At 34.7% G+C, this 25,716-nt stretch overlaps 2 protein-coding genes across 7 annotated transcripts in view; one reads left to right on the top strand and one right to left on the bottom strand.

Moving 5' to 3' along the window:
• Positions 1 to 7,016: 7,016 nt before the first annotated feature.
• Positions 7,017 to 24,331, top strand: Ogg1 (8-oxoguanine DNA glycosylase). 2 transcript variants are annotated; one of them, XM_073974871.1, is made up of 6 exons: positions 7,017 to 7,290; positions 7,349 to 7,687; positions 8,210 to 8,327; positions 8,380 to 8,745; positions 8,813 to 8,918; positions 24,218 to 24,331. In XM_073974871.1, the coding sequence occupies exons 1-5, from the start codon at positions 7,124 to 7,126 to the stop codon at positions 8,903 to 8,905; spliced, it is 1,083 nt and encodes a 360-aa protein (XP_073830972.1). In that variant the 5' UTR covers positions 7,017 to 7,123; the 3' UTR covers positions 8,906 to 8,918; positions 24,218 to 24,331. The 2 variants fall into 2 exon arrangements, with proteins under 2 accessions (XP_073830972.1, XP_073830971.1); XM_073974870.1 differs by lacking the exon at positions 24,218 to 24,331 and having other exon boundaries at positions 7,018 to 7,290; positions 8,813 to 9,027.
• The window catches only part of per (period circadian regulator), a 31,585-nt gene continuing 14,792 nt past the window's right edge, over positions 8,924 to 25,716 (bottom strand). For 2 of the 5 annotated variants that reach the window (XM_073974865.1, XM_073974866.1), the window contains exons 2-13: positions 24,246 to 24,511; positions 14,594 to 14,677; positions 14,357 to 14,517; positions 14,088 to 14,284; positions 13,594 to 14,014; positions 13,179 to 13,535; positions 11,772 to 13,117; positions 11,540 to 11,701; positions 9,559 to 9,657; positions 9,356 to 9,496; positions 9,138 to 9,295; positions 8,924 to 9,059 (exon numbers count right to left, since the gene is read on the bottom strand). In XM_073974865.1, coding sequence (XP_073830966.1) covers positions 9,230 to 9,295; positions 9,356 to 9,496; positions 9,559 to 9,657; positions 11,540 to 11,701; positions 11,772 to 13,117; positions 13,179 to 13,535; positions 13,594 to 14,014; positions 14,088 to 14,284; positions 14,357 to 14,517; positions 14,594 to 14,677; positions 24,246 to 24,337 — 3,126 coding nt within the window. In that variant the 5' untranslated portion in view covers positions 24,338 to 24,511 and the 3' untranslated portion in view covers positions 8,924 to 9,059; positions 9,138 to 9,229. Of the gene's footprint in view, positions 9,060 to 9,137; positions 9,296 to 9,355; positions 9,497 to 9,558; positions 9,658 to 11,539; positions 11,702 to 11,771; positions 13,118 to 13,178; positions 13,536 to 13,593; positions 14,015 to 14,087; positions 14,285 to 14,356; positions 14,518 to 14,593; positions 14,678 to 24,245; positions 24,663 to 25,716 lie in introns of all 5 variants that reach the window. The other 3 variants (XM_073974869.1, XM_073974868.1, XM_073974867.1) reach the window with 2 other exon arrangements.

The following is a 25,716-nucleotide window of genomic DNA, read 5'->3' on the forward strand; positions in this document are numbered from 1 at the left end:
CAGTACCGGTAAAATCATCGGCTCCTCGCGATAATAGTCCACTGGTGTTGATTTGATTTCATTTGAATATGAGAGAGTATATCTGTTTTTCTTCCCTGTTTGTCCATCAGAAAAAAGGACATTTTAAACAAAACATTTTTGTTTTGTCGTGAAAATAACATATGTATGTACAATGTATGTAAACCTTCATTCAGTGTCAAATTCAGTTTGGCAATGAATGTACTTCAAATTCAAAATTTGAAAAAAAAAAATTAAACAGCTGTTAGCATGAAACTACCTTTCTTCTTGTACCATGTGACTAACATTAAAATAAATAAATAATTCGAATATACAAATTTCGAATGATTTGTGATATAAATGCTAGTCTCCAAGCTTAGCCTTCGTCCACCCACTAAAAAGCACCATTCAATATGCCTGATGATCGGTCTAACCACCCGTGAAACGTAGCATAGTGGTGGATTCCTAATTTTTCAATGTACCTATTAGGTCTAAATAGCTCAACTCGAAAGAGAATTAATTCAAAAACCATTTCCTCCAAGAACTCAGGCTCTAGCTATAAATGCAAAGCGAACAATGACTCCAAGCAATGCGATCTCGGCCTTGTAAAGGCCTGCGTACATAAGCTGCTCTGCCTGATTGCCATGCTTTCCTGCTTCATTTTTGACATAATAAAAATAAAAGAATAAAGAAGGCCGAGGAAATTTCGAACTGGGTTGCCCTTTTCTTTTTTATTCTTTTATCAGAAGTAAGCAAGGTAAGCAGGCAAGGCAGCTTATGTACGCAGGCCTTAAGTCCCAATATACATTAGGCGAGTTTACTTGCGGCAATTGTCAGTTTGTAGGTGAGAGAGGGGGCTGAGAGGCAATGTGTTACCATATGCCTCACCTCTCTCTCCATCAAACTGACAATTGCCGCAAGAAAACTTACCTAATGTAAATTGGGATTAAAAAAGTAGTAGTAGTGAAGGAGTGAGCTCTTTACTCTATAGCTGTGTTCCTTTACTTACCTGAGGTTACCATTTTTCCCATTTGTTACCATTTTTAACCTGCAAAGCGTTAGAGAAAAATTAATTATTAAAAATAAACTTTTGTTTCCGTTTCCTGGATTTGCACTTGTCTGAGAAAGTTTTAAGTCCCCGGCCGAAGGCCGTCTATTTAGAAAAAAATGTAATTTAGAAAGTCTTAAATTCCCGACCGAAGGAGGGCTATTGCGAAAGAAAATTATAATTTAAAAGAAAATTTGGAACTTTAATGACCTATATCTCGGGAAGTATGGACTTCCCAGAAATGCTATATACATATATTTTTGTGTTGAGGACAACGAGGCCTACCTGTGCTAAAATTTTCAAAAAAATCGGGTGTGCGCGTGTATTCCCGTCTTGTTCCCTAATTTTTACTACTTTTTTAGATATCATAATGGAAAAATTGTTATCGTAGTAAAAATTAGTGGCTTCTTGCAGGTTCTGGAGCAGACCAATATTCAGTTCCATTTTTATTTGGATTATGTGTTTGTTTTTCGTGTCTTTTACACTAAAGTAAATCACGATATGGCATCTTAAAACTCTTGAACGAAGGAGGGATAGTAAAAAACGAGCGATGTTCCTCAAACAAAACAATGGGTTTGGAAGATCGAAATCGCTAGAAAGCAGCAACTGATGGTGACTTTCAAACTACAAACGGCGCGAGGTGGTCGAAAGCACTGATCTAGCGGTGCGAAATTAATAACTTGCAAACGAATTGAGATACGTAACTGAAATTTGGCAAACTCAGCTTGTACCTGTGGGTAATAATGGGCCAAATATGAACAATATCGGCTGATGTTTTGATATAGCACCCATATAACGGTACCTTATGATTTTCGGTATTTTGAGGATTTAAGCCGCAATTTCGTAGCAAATTACCTGTAATTTGGTACTTAGGGTTAGGGTTTGGTACCAAAAATTATGGACATAGGCGCACGTTTTGTTATAGCCCCCATGTAACCGTACCTCCTAATTTAAAGTATTTTGAATTACTTGGCTGCAATTTTGCATTCCGTGTTCTCACTGCGTATAAAATCTTCTTATAAAACATTTTCAACGCGGATTTATGTTTCGATGTAGCCCCTTTTATGGGACCCCCGATTCGTTGAATTTTTACTTGTTATTCCATATTTAATAACATATTTAGCTATAATATGGTATTTTAGTGTCTCCGGGGGTAGAAATCCTCCTTGCAAACATTTCTCAAGATAGGTTCATACTTTGATTTAGCTCCCATACAAATGCACAGCTAAATTTGTATGAATTTCATGCAAAATCCCTTATTTTAAAAGTGCAGTTTGAAGCATTGTGGCGTTTTTTTTATTGGGATAGCGTTTGCAATTACTAATAAAATAGTTGTTTTAAAATATTAAAACAACAACCATGGAATTAAGCCAGACTATTTTGAAAAAACAACATTGCAAACGCTATCCCACTAAAAAAACGCCACAATGCTTCAAATTGAAAACACTGGCACGACGTGTGTTGTTTTTGCTGTAAAGCATACCAACCAAATTTTGGTGTGTGCATTTGTCGAAATTCGAAGACACATACAAGTGGAAGAGGTTTGAATTGTTTTCGCAGACACTTTCGTCGGAGTTGTATGAGGTTGCCAAGGAAAAACTTCTCATTGAACTTTTTTCTTTGCTTACCTTTATACTTCGAGCTGACGATTGATGTTTGGGTATAAAAAGTTTCTTGTTGAAGAAGTTATTGAAAAATAACTTCGGTGGAGAATATCCACAAACAAGAAAGAAGGGAACTGATGAGATCCAGTGGCGTGGATCGAAACTATAGTATTCCCTGCCTTACCCCTTGGCGAACAATGCCAAATCTTTTCCACTAATAAAATAGTTGTTTTAAAATATTAAAACAACAACAATGGGATTAAGCCAGACTATTTTGAAAAAACAAAATTAAAAGTGCAGTCATCAAAAGATTTGCGAATATTTGCGGCCCTATTGTGGTCATTCCGTATTCAGAGAGTCCAATTTCATTCCCCAAAAAATCGAACCCAAGTTCGACCAAGTTTACAAGATGGACTCTATGGAACAAGCGAGTACAACCCATAAAAACACTAAAAAATTGAATGTTTTGAAAATTTATTGCTATATAACTAATTTAAATCACACTCTCTGCTATTAATTAAAAATAAATCTTGTCCACTTTCATTACGAATTTATTTAATATTTAAACAAATAAGAATTCAATTTTATAGCAAAAAATTTTTAAAATCTCATGCAGCAAAATTTCTTGTATTTGATAGTGAATAACTGAGTGAATATTTACAACAACAAAAAAGTAAAAACTACATTTTAGTCAGCAGAGTGTCTGTAATCGATACAATGAAAAATATTTCGCAATTTTATAGTTTGATTTTCTGACATTCGCGCCGCTAGATAAGTGGTTTCGACCAGCTTGCGGCGGGGCAAATTGAACGTTTTATTGAAAATAAACATTTGGTTTCATCCTGTACTTTATTGGAGCAAGTTGAATGTAGTGGTTGAATTTTAAACTTTTTCCACAGAAAGTTTCAAAAATTAAATTTGTGTCGAAAACGTTTTCCGAGAAAAAGTTGTTACCGTAGTTATTTTTGTTTGACGAGACAGAAAATACCAGCTCGAACTTGAACTGCTAAAATAAGTTATTGCAAATGAAATTCTCATATAAAACACAGCAAATGTTGGCATTTTACGTGTACAACATTAACTTCATTTGGTTTCTTTTTTCGATATACATACATCTACCTGTTTTTGTACAGTTTGACCATGGCCCAATTATAAAGGTCCTCTCTCAAAAACAAATGATTTTGATTTGAGCTGTCAAAATTCATATTTGTCATTTGAATTCGCTGTGAGGTAGAGAAATGTCAAACTGTAGAGGAACGGGTAGACCATGGTACAATTAGAAAGGTAGATGCCTCAGCCCAGCTGATCGAATCTAAAACGTCAAAAAACTAGGAATTCGCCCATGGTAGAATAAGAAAAGGTAGCAGCAATACACAGCTGACTGAACTGGGTTGTAACGTTAGTGTCAAATTTCATATGACATTTTATACATTTATTTCTATTTCGATGTACATTAGGGACATATATTTTTTGAGAAAAAAATATATCATTCGGAAAAAACGATTTCCCAGAAAGACTTCTTCATATCAATGATATGTAACCTCCTCCAAGTTCAAACGATAAGCCGCGCAGTAAATCACCGCTTGTAGAGGCGATACAACGTTTGTTAATATGTGAGGTATTTTGTTAAAATTTAAAAAAATAAAGCCCAAATAAACATGTGCTTCTTTGATTTCTAAAACAAAACATTGAAACAGCTTCTCCTTTTTCTATGAAATTCCAGCGACCCCAAACTTTTCTGCAAGAATTCTACTTTCTGCTAGAATTTATGCATTTAGTGGAATGATGTGGAAACATAAAAATTGAAAATGTAACGAATTTTTATTCATGTTTTCCAAAATATTCAACCAAATGTGAAAAATTATTATTTTTTAAATTCCAATAATTTATAGACATTTCCTTGTTTTGTTTACAAATACAACTGGCAGTAACGTTACAAACAAAAACAAATTCCTTTGTGGTTGTTGTTCGAGTTGTATTTGTTGTAGTATTAACTTAACCTTGTATTTGTTCTACCATGGAATTCGCCATGAAAAATCAAAACAAAAAACCATATGATTCAATAAGTAAGAGATAGCATGTCTACACTTTATAGACGAACACAAGCGATAAAAAGAGATAACAAGAGATCATTTGGCGAAAATTTTGACAGTTTACATTACAAAAAAAGTTGCTTTGTTGTAGCAATTCGCCGATGCATCTACCTTTCTTAAGCTGTGTTCCTTTACTTACCTGAGGTTACCATTTTTCCCATTTGTTACCATTTTTAACCTGCAAAGCGTTCCTTAACCCCGAAAAGTGGCAAAACTGGAAGCAATTTTTAAGAGAGTGAGAGTGGAGAGAGAGCGAAAATGGCTTTCTCTTCTACCACAGGCTACCAGCAAAATTTCTGAAGGTAAAAAATGGCAGAACTGATTTTTCGACTTTTGTTTGACGATTATTTCACAAATAGGCGATAAACAGAAGAAAAAGTCGAAAGCTGACAAAACTAATGGCCTGTTCCCGTACTTTATAAAGTGGTAAAAGTCGTAAAAGTTGTAAAAGTCGTAAACGATTTTCATATAAATTTTGTGTGCGGGAACGCAAAATTTGTAAAAGTGGTAAAAATTGTAAAAACTTTTTAGTTCTGGAACAGAGCTTAAATTAAAAACTGTGAAATAAAAGACGAAAATTGATTTTTTATGTTTCTTTTTGATATTGCTGCCAGATATACCATTTTTCCGTTCCTTTACTTTTCTGGTAAAAATGTTCATGAGAGAGCAATTTTGAGCAACTTTGACACTTTTCTCTTTTACCACCCTTACCATTAAAAAAGTAAAGGAACAAAGCTTTATTGTACCATGGGGTAGACGTATATCGGAAAAAGACAACAAATCAATTTTATGTTGTACACGTAAAATGTCAAAATTTTTTGTGTTTTGTATTAGAATTTAATTTACAATAACTTATTTTGACAGTCAAAGATCGATCAGCTGGTATTTTCTGTTACTCCAAACAAAAATAACTGCGACAACAACTTTTTCTCGGAAAATTTTATGTATGCATCTACCTTAATTGACAATAAAGAAATTCGCCCCAAACATATTCCGTGTCAGCGAATTTATGAATTTTGACATTTCAAATCTTTGTTTTTGTTTGAATTCGCTTGAGAGAGGACCTGTATAATTGGGCCATGGCTGGTATTTTCTGTTTCGTCAAACAAAAATAGCTACGGTAACAACTTTATCTCGAAAAATATTTTGTATGTACATATGTATCTACCTGAATTGACAGAAAAAAATTCGCCTCAAAAAAATTGTTCGCCTCTGTTTATGAATTTTGACATTTCAAATCTTTGCTTTTCTTTGTAATTGGTAGAGTTCATGGTTTAATAAGAAAGGTTAGCCAAAGCTTTATGTGAATTTAAATTTTTTCATTCGAGTATGCCTAAAACTTCAAAACAATATAAACAAACTGTGTATGTGTGTGTGGTGTTTGAATAATGTGCCAAACAATTTTAAAAACAAACGAATTCAATGATTTTTAAAATTGTTTTTAGACCATTTGTATGGAAGAAATTGGTGAGATTTGCATTGAAACAATCAGTTTATCATATTTACAACTCGATTATGTGGAGAAAACTTAACTCTTCATTCATTTTTCGCGTTTTTTATAAAATGCTCAAAAAATACATTGTAAACAAACCCACTTGTTGCTTTTATTTTGAAGTTTTAGGAATTGAAGAAAAATAAGGGTTCTATAGATTTTTTTCATTTAAATCTACCTCTTTACTTATACCATGGTAGAGTTGGGTAATCTAGTTCCCGGAGCGGATCGATCTTTCTAGTTCCTTTTCCCAAAAGGAACTAGTTCCTTAATATAGTTCCATAGTTCCAAATAGTTCCGAGAGCGATATAGTTCAATGAATCTTTCTCGTTCATCGTTCTTTCTGTTTCCTTCGCTCCAAATAGTTGGTGGCAAAAAATGGTAAAAGTGGTGAACTGCTCTCATATGAATTGTATTCTTTTTAAAGTAAAGGAACGATGTGCAGGTTAAAAATGGTAAGAAATGGTAACCTCAGGCACGTTAAGGAACAGAGCAAGTTTCGAGAACGATATAGTTCCATGAATCTTTCTCTTTCACCGTTCTTTCTGTGTCCTTCGTTTAACAATAGTTCCGAGAGCGAAATATATCGTTCCTTTTGTTTTCCTTGTTTGTTGGAATTGACATAATAAATTTATGTCAATTCCAACAAACAATGCCAATTTAAAATAAGAAAAATTAACGCAACGAAAAAAGATCGACGTAGGTGAGGTGATACATTAAAGGAACGAGGTGAACAAAAGGAACTATATAAAAGAAAGAGCTGGATATAGTTCCAATAGTTCCTCATTCGGAATAGTTCCTTAGAACTAGTTCGTTCCGGAACTACACAACTCTAGTAATTGGGCCATGAACAGACCTACTCATTCATTCATTTAACCGATTGGCGGGGATGCGAATGTTTTCGATTCAATTCAAGAACGTAGTTTGTCTTCCATTTATTGTTATTCCTCTACATTACTATCAACCAAAAAGTATGCATGCCGTGCAAGGAAAAGTTGCGATAGATGAAAACCAATTAAATTTGGATCTGACATTGTTGGGTGGTCAAAGTTTTCGGTAAGTATGATATATCATTATGTGGGCTTCTATATTATGTGAATTTCTATATTTTTAGATGGGAAAAGCTAGACGTAAATGACTGTGGTACGTTATGGAAAGGTGTTGCATACAATTCTTATTGGGAATTAACACAGGATTCCAAAAACATATATTACAAAGTTTTTGCTGACCCACAAGAGAAGAAATATGTTAACGATGTTAACTTCTATAACAATTTACTGAAGTGCTACTTACGACTGGATTTCGATTTAAATGATCATGTTAAAAAGTGGCGTAAAATGCACCCACACTTTGAAGAGCTATCTACTAAACTGAAAGCTGTACGTGTCCTACACCAGGAGCCATTGGAGAATATAGTTTCGTTTATATGCAGTCAGAATAATAACATAAAAAGGTATGTACCTATATTTATTTTTGTTAACAAAAACTAATACTACTGTAAATGTTTAAATCAACACTATAATGCCCATTATACCCGTTAATTACCCTGAGGTTGATTTCAGTTAGATCTCATAAAGTCTTCTGCAAATTACGAAGCTTTTTCTTGTCAGTAGCAGCAATTGCAATAGAACATCATTATATTTTTTCAAGAGAATAAGATATAATTATGAATTTCTTTCAAAAATTCTTTACATTGGGTGTGACATTGTTTTAATGTTTCGGGAGTTTGCCTCAGATGTAGATGGTCGTGCTTCCAAACGGCAACGTGATTTCATATTTCAGCAGTATGTAATTTCTATACAACCTGATTTTTATGTTCGACGCGCACGGACTCAGACATGATAAATATGTAGGTAGGGTCACTACATATTTATCATGTCTGAGTTCGTGCGTGTCGAACATAAAAAACCAGGTTGTATATACATATATATCATTGAGTTAAAAATAAAATCGAACTATAATTATTTCATTCCAGAATATCATCAATGATTCAATGGCTATGCTCCACATATGGACATAAAATTGGACATTTTCATTCCAAAGACGAGTACACGTTTCCATCATTAGAATCCTTAGTGAAACACCAAAAAGAGGTACTGTTTAAAAATATATTTATTTTATATCATTAAAAATGAATTCTTTCAGTTAGAAGCCCAATTACGTTCTGCCAAAATTGGATATCGTGCTAAATTCATAGCTCAATCTGTAGTTAAAATACATGAATTTGGTGGTAGCAAATGGTTCGATAGTCTTCGAAAAATGTCATATTCCGAGGCACGTAATGAATTGGTTAAATTGCCTGGAATTGGTTTTAAAGTAGCTGACTGTATATGCCTGATGTCACTGAATCACTTAGAATCAGTGCCAATTGATACACATATTTTCAAAGTGGCTCAAAGTGCATATATGCCACAATTAAAGAATGTTAAGGCGGTAACTCCAAAGATATATGAAGAAATTGCAGATAACTTTAGAAATATATATGGTCCATATGCTGGATGGACACAGGCGGTAAGGATGATTTGTAACTCTAATATATGAACTTACTTTTTATTTGTAAAAACTTTACTTTTTCTAGGTACTTTTCTGCTCTGAATTACAACAATTTCAAATAGAAACAAAGGCAGAAATTTCACCACAGAAGGCGAAAAAGAAACGCACCAATAAATGAAATAAATTTGGCCGTAAGTACTTTTTTAATAATCTTTGTTTTATTTTCTCTTAAAATACAAATGTTTCCTTAAGTTAAAAATAGCCAACTGTTAACAAAATAGTATATAGTAGAAAACTGCTATTACTACATGTATCCAAAATGTTTTTTAAAACTGCAAGTAAATGAAATGAAAAGAAAAAAATAATATTTTATATATGTAAATTAAACGAAAATTACAAGTGAAACTTACTGCAATCCATCTATGCTGTTTTGTACTTGAGCGACCGTCCAAAGTGCTTGTGACGAGAGATGTCGTTATCTCGTAACGTTACCATTTACAATTTACAGTCCACCATGCTGTGTATCATCTTCTTCAGCATCTTCCATTATTTTCTCTTCAGTCTGTACCTTTAACAATTAAAATTGTTCAAATATTTTGTTTGATTGTGAATTGCTAGCGTTGATTACCTTGAATTTCCTAGCCTCTTTACTGTTTTCATTCTCTTGTGGGCTATCCGATCCATCTGTTGTTTTAATAAATGACGAATAAAACGATGAAAAACTGGAACCATCCATATCATCACTATTACCATTACTATCTGTGTTGGGCTATAAGTAAAGATGTTGTTAGCAAGGATAAATTTTAAACTGTTTGATGTAAAAGTGTTTACCTTAAGTGTATTTTCATTATGCTGATCGGAAACATAGTCACCCATGACCGATACAATAGGAGATCCAGCAATGCCCTTCTTAGAGGAATCTGATGGAGCCTATTAAAAAAAAATTAATAATAATTAGTTTTAGGGCAATAATAAATGGAAATATATTGTGGAATTGTTTACTCTTTCCTATTTTCTGATCATTTGTTTTTAGATTTGTACCCAAAACAGTTAACATATTTGACGTGGAGGCAAAATAGATCCTAACTAAGGAATCCATCGTTCATGTGAGCTAGCCGAATGAAGATACATACATACAACAGGGCACCGTATCTTTAAGAGATATAAACATGTTCATACTTATGGGGCTTTATAACATTCTTCCAGCTTCAATGCCCAATCCACATCTATTGTGAACACTATCGGTGGTGGCAACTTCAGAATCCACTAAAGGAATGTCTTCTATCTATACAAAACATGTAAAGTTCTTGATGTGTGGAAGGGGTTCTATTTATAAAAGAGATGCGGATGGTCTTCCAATATAAGATCTCTAGGAAGTCGTTCATCTTCAGATATTTAGACCTATAGAAACTCTTCTGTCCATAGAATACCTTTAGAAGCTTTTCTGTCTAAATAATACCTTTAGAAGATCTTTTGTTTATAGAATACCATTAGAATGGATTCAGTCTATAGAAGATCTTTGGAAGGTCTTCTGTCTATAGAAGACATTTAGATGGTCGTCTGTCTTTAAAATAACTTTAGGTCTTCTGTCTTTTTTAAATTTTATATCTTGTATTTTATACATATATTATATATTTTATAATTTTTATTTTGTATTTAATGTTTTTTATTTTATTTCATATATTAAGTTTTATATTTTTTATTTTATGTTCTATATTTTATATATTATACTTTATATTATGAATTATATTATTTTTTAATTTCTTTCTTTATTTCATTTTCTTACAGTCTACACTGTGTGTAATTTTTTAAATCATTTTTTATTAACTATATTCTGACACCGCAGTGTGATAGAAACCAAAAAAGAGAAGACACGTGTCTCGCCGTTTTTCCCCTATTTCACCAACTTTCGCGGTTTTAGGCCTCCAAAGTTTGAGGCTTTGATGCCAAAAGGCATAATTTTGTCAGTATCATATCTTCCAAACCGTTAAGAAATTTGACTTACAGAGGCAAAGTTGTAGCCCATGCCCTAAAGAACAAATGTTGTGAACACTTAAAATCCACAAAACATAATCTGCAAGGACAAAATCAGCAAGTTCAAATTTAAAAAAAAAAATTGTCGGGTTGTTTTCTACAGATGTCAAGATTGATCAAGATTGAAGCAAACAACCAACTACAAAAATGTACCTTAGATCTCAATAGACAACTTTCTAGAGAATAGGAGAAACTATTCTTAAAGGTCAAAATAGCAAAACACATTGGCCTTTATCTAGTTTGCTCTGATTCTGGTCCACAGATACTAAACCGTTCAATATTCAAGAAAACAATCAACTACAAAAATGTTGCAAAGATATTAGTAAACAACTTTTTGGAACATACGAACTGTAAGTGAAAGGTTCTTATAGGTCAAAATAGCAAATAACTTTAGAAAATATTCGATTTTTATACTTTTTTCTCCGATTCTCGTCCATAGATACCAAAGAAGACCTATAGAAGACCTTTAGAAGACCTTCTGTCTATAGAAGACCTTTAGAAGATCTTCTGTCTTGAGAAAAACTTCTGTTAATAAAAGACCTTTAGTCATTCATCTGTCAATTCCTTTGTGTATACGTCAAATGAAAACTCATCTGAAATCGGTTGGATTTCATTTGACGTTTGAGCAATGGAATTGACAGTTGAAATCGAGTGGATTTCGTAAATGTAAACATAGTATTAGATGGTCTTCAGTCTATAGAATAACTTTGAAAGGTCTTCTGCCTATCGAAAACAACCCTATACATTTCCATCAGCTCGACTTTAACTCCAAACCTACCATATTCGAACCCGGCTCTGCCTTGACTGACGTTGCCTGTGACGATGGACGTTGTAATTGTACTGGTGTTATTGAATGGAAAGCTCCCTGTTGTTGCTGATGCGGCAGCTGCTGTTGTTGTTGAGACTTGGAGCTATTTGGGACCATCATTAGATTTTGACTCTACAAAAATAAGCAAACATAAAAATCACTTAATGAAGTTTGTGCAAATTTTTTTCTATTTCCTACTTACCGTTCGAAAATCTACTGCCGATCCGATACTTCTTTCCGGTGCCATGGTTATATTGCTGGTCACATTTGAAAATGAAACTGGCTGGTACATCATAGCTGCTGCAGGATGTGTATAAAATAAAGGCGGATGTGGATACATAACACCTGTCATATACTGCAGGGGCAATGTTTGATTTGAAGTACTTGGTATATCGGCAGGATTGCGTTTAGTTTGAACCACGGCTGCTGCAGCAGCAGCTGTGTGGCCGTGTGCGGGGATATAGTAAATAGTGGGGAACATACTGTGCGGGGGAGTAAAACTATTTTGGGCTATGGGCGATGTGTGGGTGGTGTGTGTAGACAGGCCCACCGAAAACGGAGGCCATAAATTAACATTGCGTGTATAATTCAGTCCAGTGGTGTAGGGAATCCTTAGGGCAGAGCTATCCAATGTTGTTTGCCGATTATTAAATACTTTATTATTGTTGTTGGTATTACAGTGATCCACAAAATCACGTTGCATATCCACAAGATTGGTATGCTGTTGTTTTGGTCGATTCGCTTCTCCCTCCCATGAATGGCAACCAACACGTTTTATACCATGCCCTGGTCCACTAAATTCCATTGTTTTATCTGAAGATTTCTTATTCTTCTCCCCACCTCCTCGACCCCGCGACTCCCTGTGTTTCTTTAGCATAAATTTTTCCATTTCATCGTTGTGTTTCTTGAGCAAAGATTCAGTAAGGGTAACAAGGGGAGCACTGCCCGAAGAGGTACCTGTGCCGGTGTTACTGGTGTTTGTAACGCTTCCCATATTTAAATTGCTACCCGAAGTACAATTCCTTGATGATCCACTGCCTCCGCTATCCTCGAAACATTGTATTGGACTGAGGTTACTGCCAGTGTCGGCTGGAATACTGTAGGATTGTTCCATTTTAATGGGATCCGTTTCTACGGGTGCCGTAACGGGCTTGCTGTTAAAAAACCGCTGTAAATTTTCATTGTAATTCAATTGATTGTAAGAAGGAGGCGTCTCAATGGAACTTTTACTGTCATAGTAATCATGATGCGGTGAAATTTCTCCCAACATAACGGAATCTCTTTCGGAAACAGTTAGCTCGTTTTCATTTGGCAAATCTAATTTGAGATCTTGTCGAGCCACTTCATTCATCAGAGGTTCCATAAACGAGGCCAAAGCCTGACAACGTCGGGAAACTTCCTGCTTAACAGTATCACTAGGACGGGAAATAGCTTCGGACAAAAGTTTAAGAATATCCTCCTTTATGCGAGCTATGCGTTGAGTGGCCTCCTCAGAGAGTTTGGGTTTGTTGGATGGAGGTGGATCAAAGACATTCAGATTTTTGGGACCTAAAATAGAAACGTATATAAAAGATATACTTCTTTAAATATTATTACTGCACAAAATTACCTTGGAAAACCCGATGATGTCCTATAACGAACTCTAATTTTCTTGACCATGGATTTACAAAACTGGTCCATTCCGTGTCTAAGAGTACATAACAACCATTCTGCACAAGAAACCTATAGGGTTTACTGCAAAATGAAGCACCGGCTGTTTGACCTTTCTTCATAACTGTCTCGTAGATTTCCTTCAAAACAATGAGATCTTCATGATGATAAAAGTCCAATATGGAACGACCAATAAGGTCCTGTGGCAAATATCCCAAGGCAGAAACTGCCCCATTGTCCACTGTTGAAATACTACCAGTCTTTGTATGGCGTATAGCAAATTTAGGTGTCTTGCGGGAAAGCAATTCATCACATACTGTAAGAAAAACATATTAAAGAAGGTCGGGAGAAAGAAGATTTTTGAATAAAATTACCTTTATAAGCACTTTTTATGGGTGTGGCACAAATAACGAGTAGCATATTAGTGCCACTGGGTAGAGAATTATCTGATCTTGCTTCTTCTGGAGCCTCACGAAATGTTAAACCCAAACGAAATGGCTCATAATTAACCGAACGTCCAACAACACCATAACCACCCGATTTTAAGCCACGATAACGCCTCAACATTACACAGCATGAGCTACGGGCATCTTTAGGTATGCTACTTCTGGACTCGGCAATTGGTATACCCGTTGTTATTTGGCTAGCAAATGTGGCACGATCTTTGGGATGGACAAAATCAATAAATGAACGCCCCAGCCACATATCCCTTGGAAACCCGAGTACATCTGTAATACTTGGTGTGGTATATAAAACAATGCCATCATGCATTGAGATGACACAACAGAAACTATCCTAAAAATGAATATTATAAATTAGACGTTTTCTTCATAAGATATTTTTCTTTTTGCACATCGACAATATTTACCTCTTTGAGTTTTTCGGTTTTACCCGATGTTTCCAATTTACCAGGGGCAGATTCACATGTCTTCTCTGATTTTACACCTTGATTTGTGGTTGCCGATAATGGCGATGGTATGGGCGACTGTAGAGATTTCTCTAATTTTTGTTCATTACTTTCTTTTTCCAAATTTTCTTTATTTTCCTTTTGTCGAATACCTTGACCTAGATGCAAATGGGAAATGGGATATAAGTTAACATTTTGGACAAGAAAGATGAAGGGTGTAAACCACCTACTCATTGTTATATCATTAAGTGCAATTTCCTCATCGGCCTTGGTTTCACTGGTTTTGGCAACATCTTCTTGTGAATCCAATGTATTTCCCACTGTCGATGAACACTTTTGTTTCTTTTTCTTTCTGCCTTTGTCCTTTCCCCTCTTGGTAATGTGAATTTCACTTTGTAAGATTAGAAGAGGATACAGTAGATGATTAGTTTTGAATGAAAAATTAAATCAAAATCTTAAGTTTTAACCTGCTGGTTTGTGTAGATGGTTTGCCGCCATATCCACTGCTTCCGGAAGAATGACTTCCACTAAGACGGGATTTTGAACTGCCACTGTAAAAGATAATTGCAAAATATTACATAAAAGATTTATTAAATGCTCTGTCACAGAGTAAGTAAATGGTTTTTAATGTTTTAAAATCCTATTTTATGCTCTCAGCCTTTAGGATAACGTGGGTATATGGTAAAAACCAAATTTATTTGCAATTCAATTTGAAAAAATTTAATTTTTTTTGCGAGCACGTCTGCCTTTTTTTGGTATACAGGTTGAGAAAAAATGCGTTTTTAAATCCGTTCGCGTTCACAAAATATAGCGCAAAAGTTATAGGGTTTTTTTTATTCTCATATAAAGAAAAAAATATTTAAAAATGTCTTATTTGTTTTTATGAGAAAATGTATGCATAAATCGTTAACAGCATTCCATATCCATACGTAGATGTTTAAATATTTGCAAAAAATATATTTATTTTCGCGGAATATCGAAAAATAATAAAAAAATCTTGAAGTAAATTCAAATTGTCATGCAACAGAGTCCGAACAATTCTTAAAAAAAATTAAACATATCTAGAGAAACTAGATAATGCGTATAAAAATATAAAACCAAATTTATAGAGATTGGGTATATAAATTACATATTATAACAAAAAAGGGATAAACTAATTTTTTAATTAATTTCTCGTTCGAGTCGAGCTTAATGACCTATGATTTTTTTGCAAGTGGAAAAGGAAAGCCTACGATTCGAACCCACACAACAACCACCATTATGTGACATGTTTCGCTGTTGGTAGCAGCTCATCAGACATATCGGCTGTGGAGTGGCTTCTCTGTCATCAAACTTTTCATTTCTCAAATGCAAGTTGTTTACAGTAATGAGATTTTTTTCTCATTCAGCCTGTATGACTTTCCACGACAAACTCCTTTTAGGGCCGCCTTCGGAAGTTATGAGTTTGGTTTGGTCCTTAACAACCCTTAATAATCAGACTCTTTTCACTATTCCAGACAATTCCTTGGCGTTAATCTCTACATCTCCTACACTCACTATCTCTATCCTATCATCCTCATCTCATCAAGCTGCATCAACATTCTATCATCTCATTCATCTTTAATCATCTCAACAACACACCTTCATTATCTATAAATAGTCATCTCCGTCATCTTTAAATAGCCTACACAGGATGAACACAATGGACCAACGGTCTCCGAGTGAAGCAGTCACCTATTCTAATAGAGGGCTGCGCATCCTTAAACCTAACCTAACCTATGAGTTTGGCTCTAAACACTAACACGCCATGAAAACACTTTTTTTCATACCGTCTGCTACTCACGAAAAGGTGGTAAGGCCACTATTTTTGGAAATCGCTTTTTCGGTACAGAATGATAGTAAAAGTCAAAACACGTCGTATGATATAAAGAAAATGGTATTATGTCGGGGTTTTCTATATGTTTTGCCCCTATCGGAAAAGGTCGTAAGTCCACAGGAAAAGTTTTATCTTGAATAAATACTACAGCTAATGTAGTTCAGATATAATGATGGGTACACTGTAGAGTAGCAGCCCACAACTTTGGACGATAATCGAATGATATTTGGCGGAGCCAAAGGACCGAACTTTTACATAAAAATCTGATAATATCTATTTAATAATCTTATTATTATTTTGCAACGAAAATGTATAATTGACAGCTACTTTGCTTAATAAGCGCACTGCTTATGGAAGGTGGACTCTTGGCCTTTTCATTGATGCCAATTGTGATGATGTATGTGTTATAATACCGCGCATACTGGAAAATATGTAAAAATCTAAATTTTTATTGTTTTTTGTCGTATATCTTACTTAAAGTTATACGAGGGGAAATAGAAAACTTTCTGGGCTATGCAGCACGCAGTGTGGCAGGCGTCATTTGACATTTTTTGGAAAGTTTGACAGTTTTGAGCCTAAGCGTACTCAGGACAGTTTGACATACGACCTCGTGTTGGGTTATTTACCGTGGCTTGATTGAGACACCTCAAAAACATGGTTTTTGGACGCTTATACATCATCTTCTGGTGATTGCTGCTGCTTTTTTCGGGTTCATACGCATATTTCCATGATTTGTCACCTGGATCCATATTATAAACGTCTTTAGAAGCACCGCGGTGGTTCACACACGGCTTAATTTTTTCTTGTACAACGGTAGTTTTTAGACGACCCTCAGGAAATTATTTTTTTTTTGCGAGGGTCGGCCACGATTGAATTCATTAAACCAGTTTTTCATAGTACTATAGGATGGTCCTTTATCGCCATACAAAGATTTAATTTGATCGATGCACTCTTGCATTCACAACGTCTAAAGTTGTGAACAATGATCGCAAGATAATCTTCACAAGTAAATTCGATTTTTTTTATAAATTGATTTTTTTAAGTCACTGTAAACAACCCAACACATGGTCGTATGTCAAACTGTCTTGAATACGCTTAAGCTAAAAACTGTCAAACTTACCGAAAAATGCCAAATGACGTCTGGCGACACTGCGTGCCCCTCGTATGTGGTGCTTATATGTAATACGTCCTTTGTGTTTTGCTGATTATATAGGCATTTGAAAAGCAGCCCGTCATAATCTCGATCCGTATGATCATACATTTGTATGTATTTGAATCATATATTTTTAAAACGTTCCATTCGGATATATGGCTGGCACATCTGATATCCAGTGGATTCATTGTAGAAAGTTAAACAAAATCGACCGATGATGAAATGTCTTCATATATGGGATGGACCTATTGAGGGGCCTCCTAGGCGAAATCTGTGGGGGTAGGAATATATTGCTATTGCAGGTAACTAGAGCATTGGCTTGGCTATCAGAATATGCTGATACCCAATGGATTCATTGTAGAAAGTTAAACAAAATCGACCGATGATGAAATGCCTTCATATATGGGATGGACCTATTGAGATGCGGCAACTCTAAGCGGCTGAATGTGTGCTGAAACACGATTTTCGTATGCTTTGACTTTTGACTTACAGCCGGAAGAACATGCAACTTAATGAATTAAGCCAGAAGTCCTCTTATGTGACTAGGCCTTAAGGGTATCAAAATCCACTATTATTCTTCAGAAAGTCCATCAACAACTTTAGTTCATTCCTAAAAAGATTTTCGATCCTCTTATGCTTATCCACTGTGGTGGTGGTCAGTCAGATCCTGACTATAGCCTTTGCTTAGAAGGCTTAGAATTTACATTATGTTAAAGGGTTTTCTGAAATCTCCTTTTCATTATAATAAGTCGAAAATAGACATTATTTTCTCAGAATAAAATTATATGTATGTGTTTTGTTTTTAGATATTGTTTTTTTTTTTTTTAACAATTATTATAAACAATGTGTTGCATTCTGGTGATTTTGTTGCAGATCAGTTATCTTTTTAATAGGAATTTGCCTTTCAATATCATTATATAAAGTCCAACCACCCAGTCATTTTCAATCCCACGGCAGCGGATTCTTTCGTACCGGATTGACCCGAAACCATATGCTTCTACGTAGGTTTTTATGCTGCTACAACAACAACCCAGTCATTTTAATTATGTATTCATTTTTGTTTGTTTTAACTGCATGTAGTTATGACATGGAGGCAACATGGAGACAGAGAGAAGATTGAATTTCGAAAGCAAAGATTGAATTAAGAAATTTAAGTCTGGCTAACATTTTTTAAATACTTACAGATTAAAATTTGTTCTCTACTTAAATGGACAATAACAAAACTATATACAAGGGCTTGCACAAATGAGTAATGGGTCGATTATGCAATGCCACCAAACTTGAGTTGCGTTGTCAATTGTCAGCACAAAAAAAACTATTTTAAAATAATAAGTTCAGTGGAATTATTTTTGATGATGAAGAAAATGTACAGGACATGGCTTCTATTAGAAGAAACTTGAGGGACAAGTCGAATCCATTGGAATTGTCATCTGCCCTGTAACTTGAAGTTGATGTTGGAAAGATCTGTATAATCAGTAAATTATTTTAGGTTTAAGGCGTATTTTCAGCTGAAAAGGATGTCGTAGTTTACATTGTGGAAACGTTAAAGGATGACTTCAAAGTAAGTTACAGATCAACAGCAATATCCCCACTTTTAAAAGTGTGCGCTGCGTTGAGATTTTTTGCGGAGGAATGTTTCCAAAAGTCCCATGACAATTGCATGGCTCAATCTATATTGTCGAACGCATTGAAGGAGGAAAAAAGACAAAACAAAAATAATTTTTATTCAAAAACGAAATTCCCTGGTTTGAACGAAATCCGTTTCAAACAATTTGGAGTCGATTTAGCCGTGTTCGTCCGTCTGTCTGGCTGGTGCACTTCGTAATATTTTGCCCAAACTTATTTTAAGTTTGAAGATAGGCCATATCGGTCCACACCTTCGGGTACATCCCCCACCAAAGTTCTAAATACGATAACTTTCTAAGGGGGCAATCGAATTAGTCCAGACTTTGCGCATCGTATTATTGCTTCCAGATATAGATTGGTCCACTCCTTCGTTTACCTCCCTCACAAAATTCGAAAATGTGAAGTTTAAGACCTCTTCTCGGATCATTATGAAATTTTTTCAGCAGGTTGTCCTTGCGGTCCCCTTTACAGCGGTATATTTTTTTTATAACCTCAGCATTTATCCTAACGAGGGTATTTACACTTTCATACGGGCAAAATGTGCCTCATCGAAATAATGGTTTTAGACCCCTAGTATGTTTGGACGAAATCCATTTCAGACAATTTGGAGTTGATTTAGCCATGTCCGTTCGTCTGTCTGGCTGGCTGGAGCGCACGATAACTCTCGAACGGATCCACCGATATGGCCCAAAATTTGGCTTTCGTAATATTTTGTCCAAACTTAGTTTAAGATATAGATCAGATTCGAATATGGACTATATTCCTCCTTCGCGTAACTCCCACACAAAATTTCGGATAAGTTCACTTTAAGACCTGCTCTCGAATAATTGTAATTTTTGTTGAAGCAACTAGCATTCGCAGCCTCCATTACGACGGAAAAGTTTTTTCAGTGGCAAGTCCATACTTCTTGAGAAAACAGACCGAAAGGTTAAAAAATGGCTGGAGAACTTATCAACCGGTTTGGTTCAAATATTTTGTCCAAACTTAGTTTCAGTTCGATGATGGACAATACCGGTCCACAACATCCAGTACTTCCCCCCAATATTTTAAAAGGCGACCTGACTTAACGCCCAAGGACATAACGCCCAAAATTTAATTTGGGCGTTATGTCTGCCCTAACCCCGGACTTAACGCCCAAAATAAAATTGGGCGTTAAGTCCGACCAAAAAACGGACTTAAAGCCCAAATAAAATGGGACATAACACCAAATTTTTTTTTTGGGCGTTAAGTCCGGGGTCAGGGCGGACATAACGCCCAAAAAATATTTTTTGTTTTTTGATAATTTAATGAATTACTGGTAATATTTTGGGAAGTAGGAATGTTGTAATGCAGAGCCGGTGACAAAATAACGGTTAATTGGATTTTAAGAATGATTTGAGTGATGCGTAAAGTAGCAAACATCATTCAGTTGTTTCTGAACTAGTGACAAGAATGGGTGAAAGCATTGAATTTGAATTTGTTGTAGGCGCGCGCCGCAATTGTAAGTTATTATATACCCCAAGTTAATAAACAATTACACAAATTTAAAACTACATATAAAAATAAGAAGGGGGAGTGCATAAGACGCTATATTTGTTACCAAAACAATTGCAAGGCATTTGTACAACTTATTAACAGATAAGTTTGTATTTCGCCGAAAAAAGATAATGTGCACGCGGATCATGGCGAGCAAGAAAAAATTATGAAGGAATTTCAATTAAAGAATTCTATTAAAAAAGGTGTTTCCAAAACTAGTTTGGAAACTAACAAAATTCGTACCGTTTTTAACGCCGAGTGCAGAAATGCTAAGGACGTTGCGGAACAGGTGGTTTTCAACAAAATGCAAAGACACTTGAGGCGCATAAAAAGTAAATCAATGCCGAAATCTCCACAAAGCCCTCAGGAATTTATTAATTTATTTGCAAATACTGAATACATGAGGCAGTACGGAATGTGCGAGAGCGTGTCAGATGAAGCATTTTATCAGAGAACAGTTTTGGAGAAAGACTTTGCCTACACTTTGTTTTGCTCCACACCAATGGCAAAATGGATCATGACAATCGAACTATCTTGTTGATGCGACTTTTGCTGTGGTTCCATCAAGTGGCTACAAACAACTACTTGTAATATACATTGGATACGAACGTCACGTAAGTTGTTAACTTAAATTTTATTTGGTATATACAATTTAAGCCTTATTGTAAATTACAGATTGAGTCGTAAAGCAAACCTAGGGATGTTGAAAGGGATTGAGCAGAAGTCTAAAACGGTATATTTTAAAAAATCGCGCGCGGTTTTCTTTGGGATTTTCAACAGATAATTAAGCAGCAAGAGTTTCAGAAGTATGTGGATTTGAAACAAATCTTGGACGGTGTTGCAGACATTTCACAACCACCAAAAAAACGAAATCGCGAAAAGAATGAGCAAGTCAAAATTCTTACAAATCAGCTTGCGAATAAACAAATAACAACGAAGATGTTTCTCCAGATGATGACTAATAAGATTAATAATCTCGCCCCAGTGGTTTTAAACCAAACAATTTCCGATGACAGTGAATCCGAAGATGAATGCCCACCTACCCCTCAGGATGGGCTTTTATGCGAAATTTGTTTTAAAAATAAAAAAATGTATGCTATTGCAGCCATGTAGACATGCAAAGATTTGTAAATCTTGTTTCGAGGAAATAAAATAAAAACATGAAGAACAAGGTACCTTAATATTGTGTCCATTCTGCCGACAAATTGTTGGAAAAACCATTGAAATTTTTATTTGATTTCTAATTATATCTCGAAATAAATCTTAAATTGTATATGAACTGGCAAAATCTTTTATTTCGGAAAACGGACATAACGCCCAATGGGCCTTATGTCCGCTATGGAGGAGGACATAACGCCCAATTTCATTTTGGGCGTTAAGTCCTGGGTCAAGGCGGACATAACGCCCAAAATCAATTTTGGGCGTTATGTCCGTTGGGCGTTAAGTCAGGTCGCCACCTTTTAAAAGGTCACTAAAATGGTATGCACGATATTTCTTGAACGGGGCAACCAATTTGGTCCAAACTTTGGCTCTCCTAATATTTTGTCCAAATTTAGTTTAACTTCATAAAAATTGCCCATATCGGTCCTCTCCTTAGAATAACTCCCCCTCAAAAGTTCAACATTTGTGTCTACGTGAAGTTTAGGGTCTGTTCGAAGATCCTTTGGAAATGTGTACCGATGCTGTTCATTGTGGTCCTGTTTACTGCGATATTATGTTTTCCGTGGACAAGTCCATGCTTCCTGGCATACTGGTCCAAAATTTATACGATGACCCACTGAAATGACTAGTCGGCGCGATATCTATCGAAAAGATATGACTCCCAAAATAAGATCCACTTTCAAAATGGACTATGTTCGTCCCTTCCTTTAAGTACCTCCTCCGCAACACTTTTTTTGTCGGCAAGTTCAAAGGTTCCAAAGAGGACACAAAATTCTGAAAAGACCCAAAATACATTCGATCTGTCCGTATATGAAAGTTTCAACTCACATAGGCTGAGGGTATATCTCTGTCGGCAAAGCCGACTGATACTTTTTTACTTGTTTTGGGGCAAGTCCATACCTCCTGAGATAAAAAGCCTAAAAGCTCCAAAAAAACCTTGACGACGCACAGTGGTCCAGAATCGTTTTTCCCAGTCAAAATTCTGTAACTTTTGAACGGATAGAGATATTTTCACAGTTATTTTTTTTGTTAGACAGATAACACAATCAGCTTTCCGGTGAATTATAAGTGGTCAAATTCGGTCTGTTAGTTTCAGAGGAATTCAAGGTCAAAGTTAAACTTTTGAATTTTTTTACTATTTTTCATCAAAATAACAGTGTTTTTGTGTTTTTATATCTTCTTATATATTAAAGATGGTCAAACGCCGAGAAATAAACTATAAAAATACCAAAAAAAAACTAAAAAATTCGAAAAAAAATCTTTAAAACAAAATTTCACAAAATTTCACAAAAAAATACAAAAAAATTAAATTTTTTCAAAAATTAAAATAAAATGCTCCTTGGGTTTTTATAAAACTTATATAACTCATATAAAAACTCGTATACTCTAAAAAATGTTACTTTGTGTAAAAAAGCTGTAATTCATATGGAAAATGGTATGGAAAACACACACATTTTTACCCATGTAATTTCAATAAATTTAAAAAAGTGTTAAACGGACAGAACGGGACGGGAACAAAAGTATATATGGACTGAAAGAGGAGACTCTCGGACATATTTCGGTCAAAACAGAACATTGTTCCAAGTTGTTCCACAAAAGACGAACATTTTTCCCATGTTTGAGAAATACGTCATTTTTGAAAACTTCTGGAGAAAGAAATTGCTATTTTTCGGAAACTATAACATAAAATAGCAATTTCTTTCTCCAGAAGTTTTCAAAAATGACGTATTTCTCAAACATGGGAAAAATGTTCGTCTTTAGGGGCACCCCACGCCCGCTCCTTCCAATATTTTGACCAAATTTTTTGGTTTCCTTAGTTTCAATATGTTTACTATCGAGTCCCATATAGAAATTAAATATCTGCGACAAAACAAAATTTTGATTTTTGGCCAGGAAAATCGTTTCTTGAACCATTGTGCGACGTCAGCACAGCTGACTGATACTATCCTAAATGTTAAATAAGAAATATATTGTAATAACAAGAGAATACCAGAATTCGCCTTCTGCTTAACCTGTCATTTGCATCAGGGTCAACACCAATACATTTCGTATTGAATTTAAGGTCATAGGTCCTATATTCGTTATCAAGTTTTTCAGTTTTGCGTCCAACAGAAGCAGATGGAAAAATTTCTCAAATTGAAAATTGGGATAGCTGAGCATCTTTTTATATATCTCTAGTATTTTACCATTTTTAAAGCAATGAGATACCCACACAATTTCTGTTTTTTCACACAGTTGCAATTAAGAGGTTACCTCTACTTATCACTTTCAAAAAAAAACGAAAAAAATTTATTGGCATATTTTGAAGTACAGGTGGTATAGAGAATGTCGCAAAATTTTCAAGTCGATCGGAGCAAAATTGGCAGAGATATGACCGTTCAAAGTGAAGAACCCGTTGTGGTTTATGAGTAGATGCGCAACTTTAAACGCGTTTTTCTCAAAATGACATTTTTGAAGTCGGTACCAACGATAGCTCGAAAACGAATGAAGCGAGCTTTATATAATTTGGTGAGCTTATTAAATACATAAAATTCTTGTCTTTAAGCGAGACAGGTTTTTTTTTGATTTTTTTAGCGAGACAGATTTTTTTTTGCCGAAACAAAATTTTGAGTTTGACAATTCAATATTTTTTTAAAAATCGATTTTCGTCATTGTATTTCAGTATCTGCTATTCTTTCATTTAAATTAAATTATTTTAATTATATTAAATTATAATTATATTAAATTATAAAATGTGCATCAAGTTTATTTTTTCGATAATGTTTTTATTTTTTAATGCAGAATTTAAAAGTGAATAAAAAATACAAACCTTCTCTGGGATTGACTGTTACTGCAACTGTTGGAATATGCAGAATCGGACACTTTGGTGTTGTGTGTAGATTCAGTAGATTCGCCTTCCATTTTTACTTTGTTGTTAAATTTTTATGCACTTTTATTGATATTACAAAATTATTTAAAAAAAATAATTTATCTTTTCAATTTCTTTGTAATTTTAAAATATTCTCAAAAATAATGTTGTTTTTCTTTTGTGTATATCACTTATTGTTGTGTAATACTTCACTTGATTATCTTTTCCTTTATAAATAAAAGAACAACAATAAATTAATTTTTTATTTTTGTTTATATAACCGTTATTTTATTTATTTTTTATTTTATTAGAACGAATTATTTTTTGTTATTTTTATTCATTGTTTCCGTTGAACATTTATGTTTACACTGAGCGCAGCTATATAAAACAATTTGACTATATCAGACGTGCATGCCGAATGGGATCACGTGTCACTGCCAGTGTTTGATGTTGCACATGTTCTTCTGGGATGTTTTGCGTCGTTATGATTACACACTGTCAATATCATCCACCCACCACCCAATCACCATTATTCCACAATACAAAAACAAATATTACCATTGCCATCGTCACCATTTAACCATCGTTTGCTGTGTCGCCAGCACGACAATGGCCAATGTGCCAAGCCAACCAGCCAGCTGTATTCGAGCAACAGCGCTGCTAAACGTTATACATGTGATGTTATGGAATTCTTCTTTTTGAAGAAGGTATCATCATTACCATCATCATTGATGGCGTTGTTTGGTATTGATTTAGTTTGTTCCAGAAAATGCGAAAAAGTTTTTGTTTTGATATTCATATCCCCCCTCCCTTAAAATGCGAATGTTTTGTGAAAGTTTTATGAATCATTTATGACCACTTCGTTAAATTCTTTGCTCACATTTGCATGAGTTATGTTTATTATTACTGTCGATGAAAACGTTTTTGGGGTTTTGGGAGACACGTTTTGGGATGTTGATGTTTTTTTTTTGTTTTTGTTGAAAATTGTTGAAATACATTTTGTAAGAAAGTTCAAAGTTGAAAACTAAATTTTTTATAAAGTACATGTTTTCTTTGAAATGGAAGATAATTTTGCAGAATGGAGAATTGCAAAGTCCTTAAGAGGCTTTTGTAAGTTTGAAACAGGTTAAATATTGGTGAGAGTCTGGGGATTTTTGAGTGAAATCCGACACATTTTTAAGATGAGGTTTTTGATTTTCTTTATTTTTTGCTGTGGTTATGCTGCTCATCAGCAAAACATTTTAGTATATTTTCAGAGTTTTTTGACTAACGGTTGCAGCCTTAAAAAAGTCAAATTCTGTAAAAACTATGTGCAAAGAAATACTCATAACTTCTTTAACACTGTGCAACATTTTTGAGGTAATCTTGTGCAAACAATTTTAGCTCAGGATTTTTTGAAAGTACAGACCGAAACGACTAGTTGGGTTTTGTT

The sequence above is a fragment of the Musca autumnalis genome, unplaced genomic scaffold (genome assembly GCF_047663935.1).
Source record: "Musca autumnalis isolate F117 unplaced genomic scaffold, ASM4766393v1 scaffold_3, whole genome shotgun sequence".
In the NCBI taxonomy this organism is placed as follows: Eukaryota; Metazoa; Arthropoda; class Insecta; order Diptera; family Muscidae; genus Musca; species Musca autumnalis.

Coding starts and splice junctions, on each gene's coding strand:
- Ogg1 (XM_073974871.1), top strand. CDS start 7,124: ATGCGAATGTTTTCGATTCAATTCAAGAACGTAGTTTGTCTTCCATTT. Junction 8,328..8,379: donor TAGTGAAACACCAAAAAGAG/GTACTGTTTAAA, acceptor GAATTCTTTCAG/TTAGAAGCCCAATTACGTTC. Junction 8,746..8,812: donor ATGCTGGATGGACACAGGCG/GTAAGGATGATT, acceptor TACTTTTTCTAG/GTACTTTTCTGCTCTGAATT.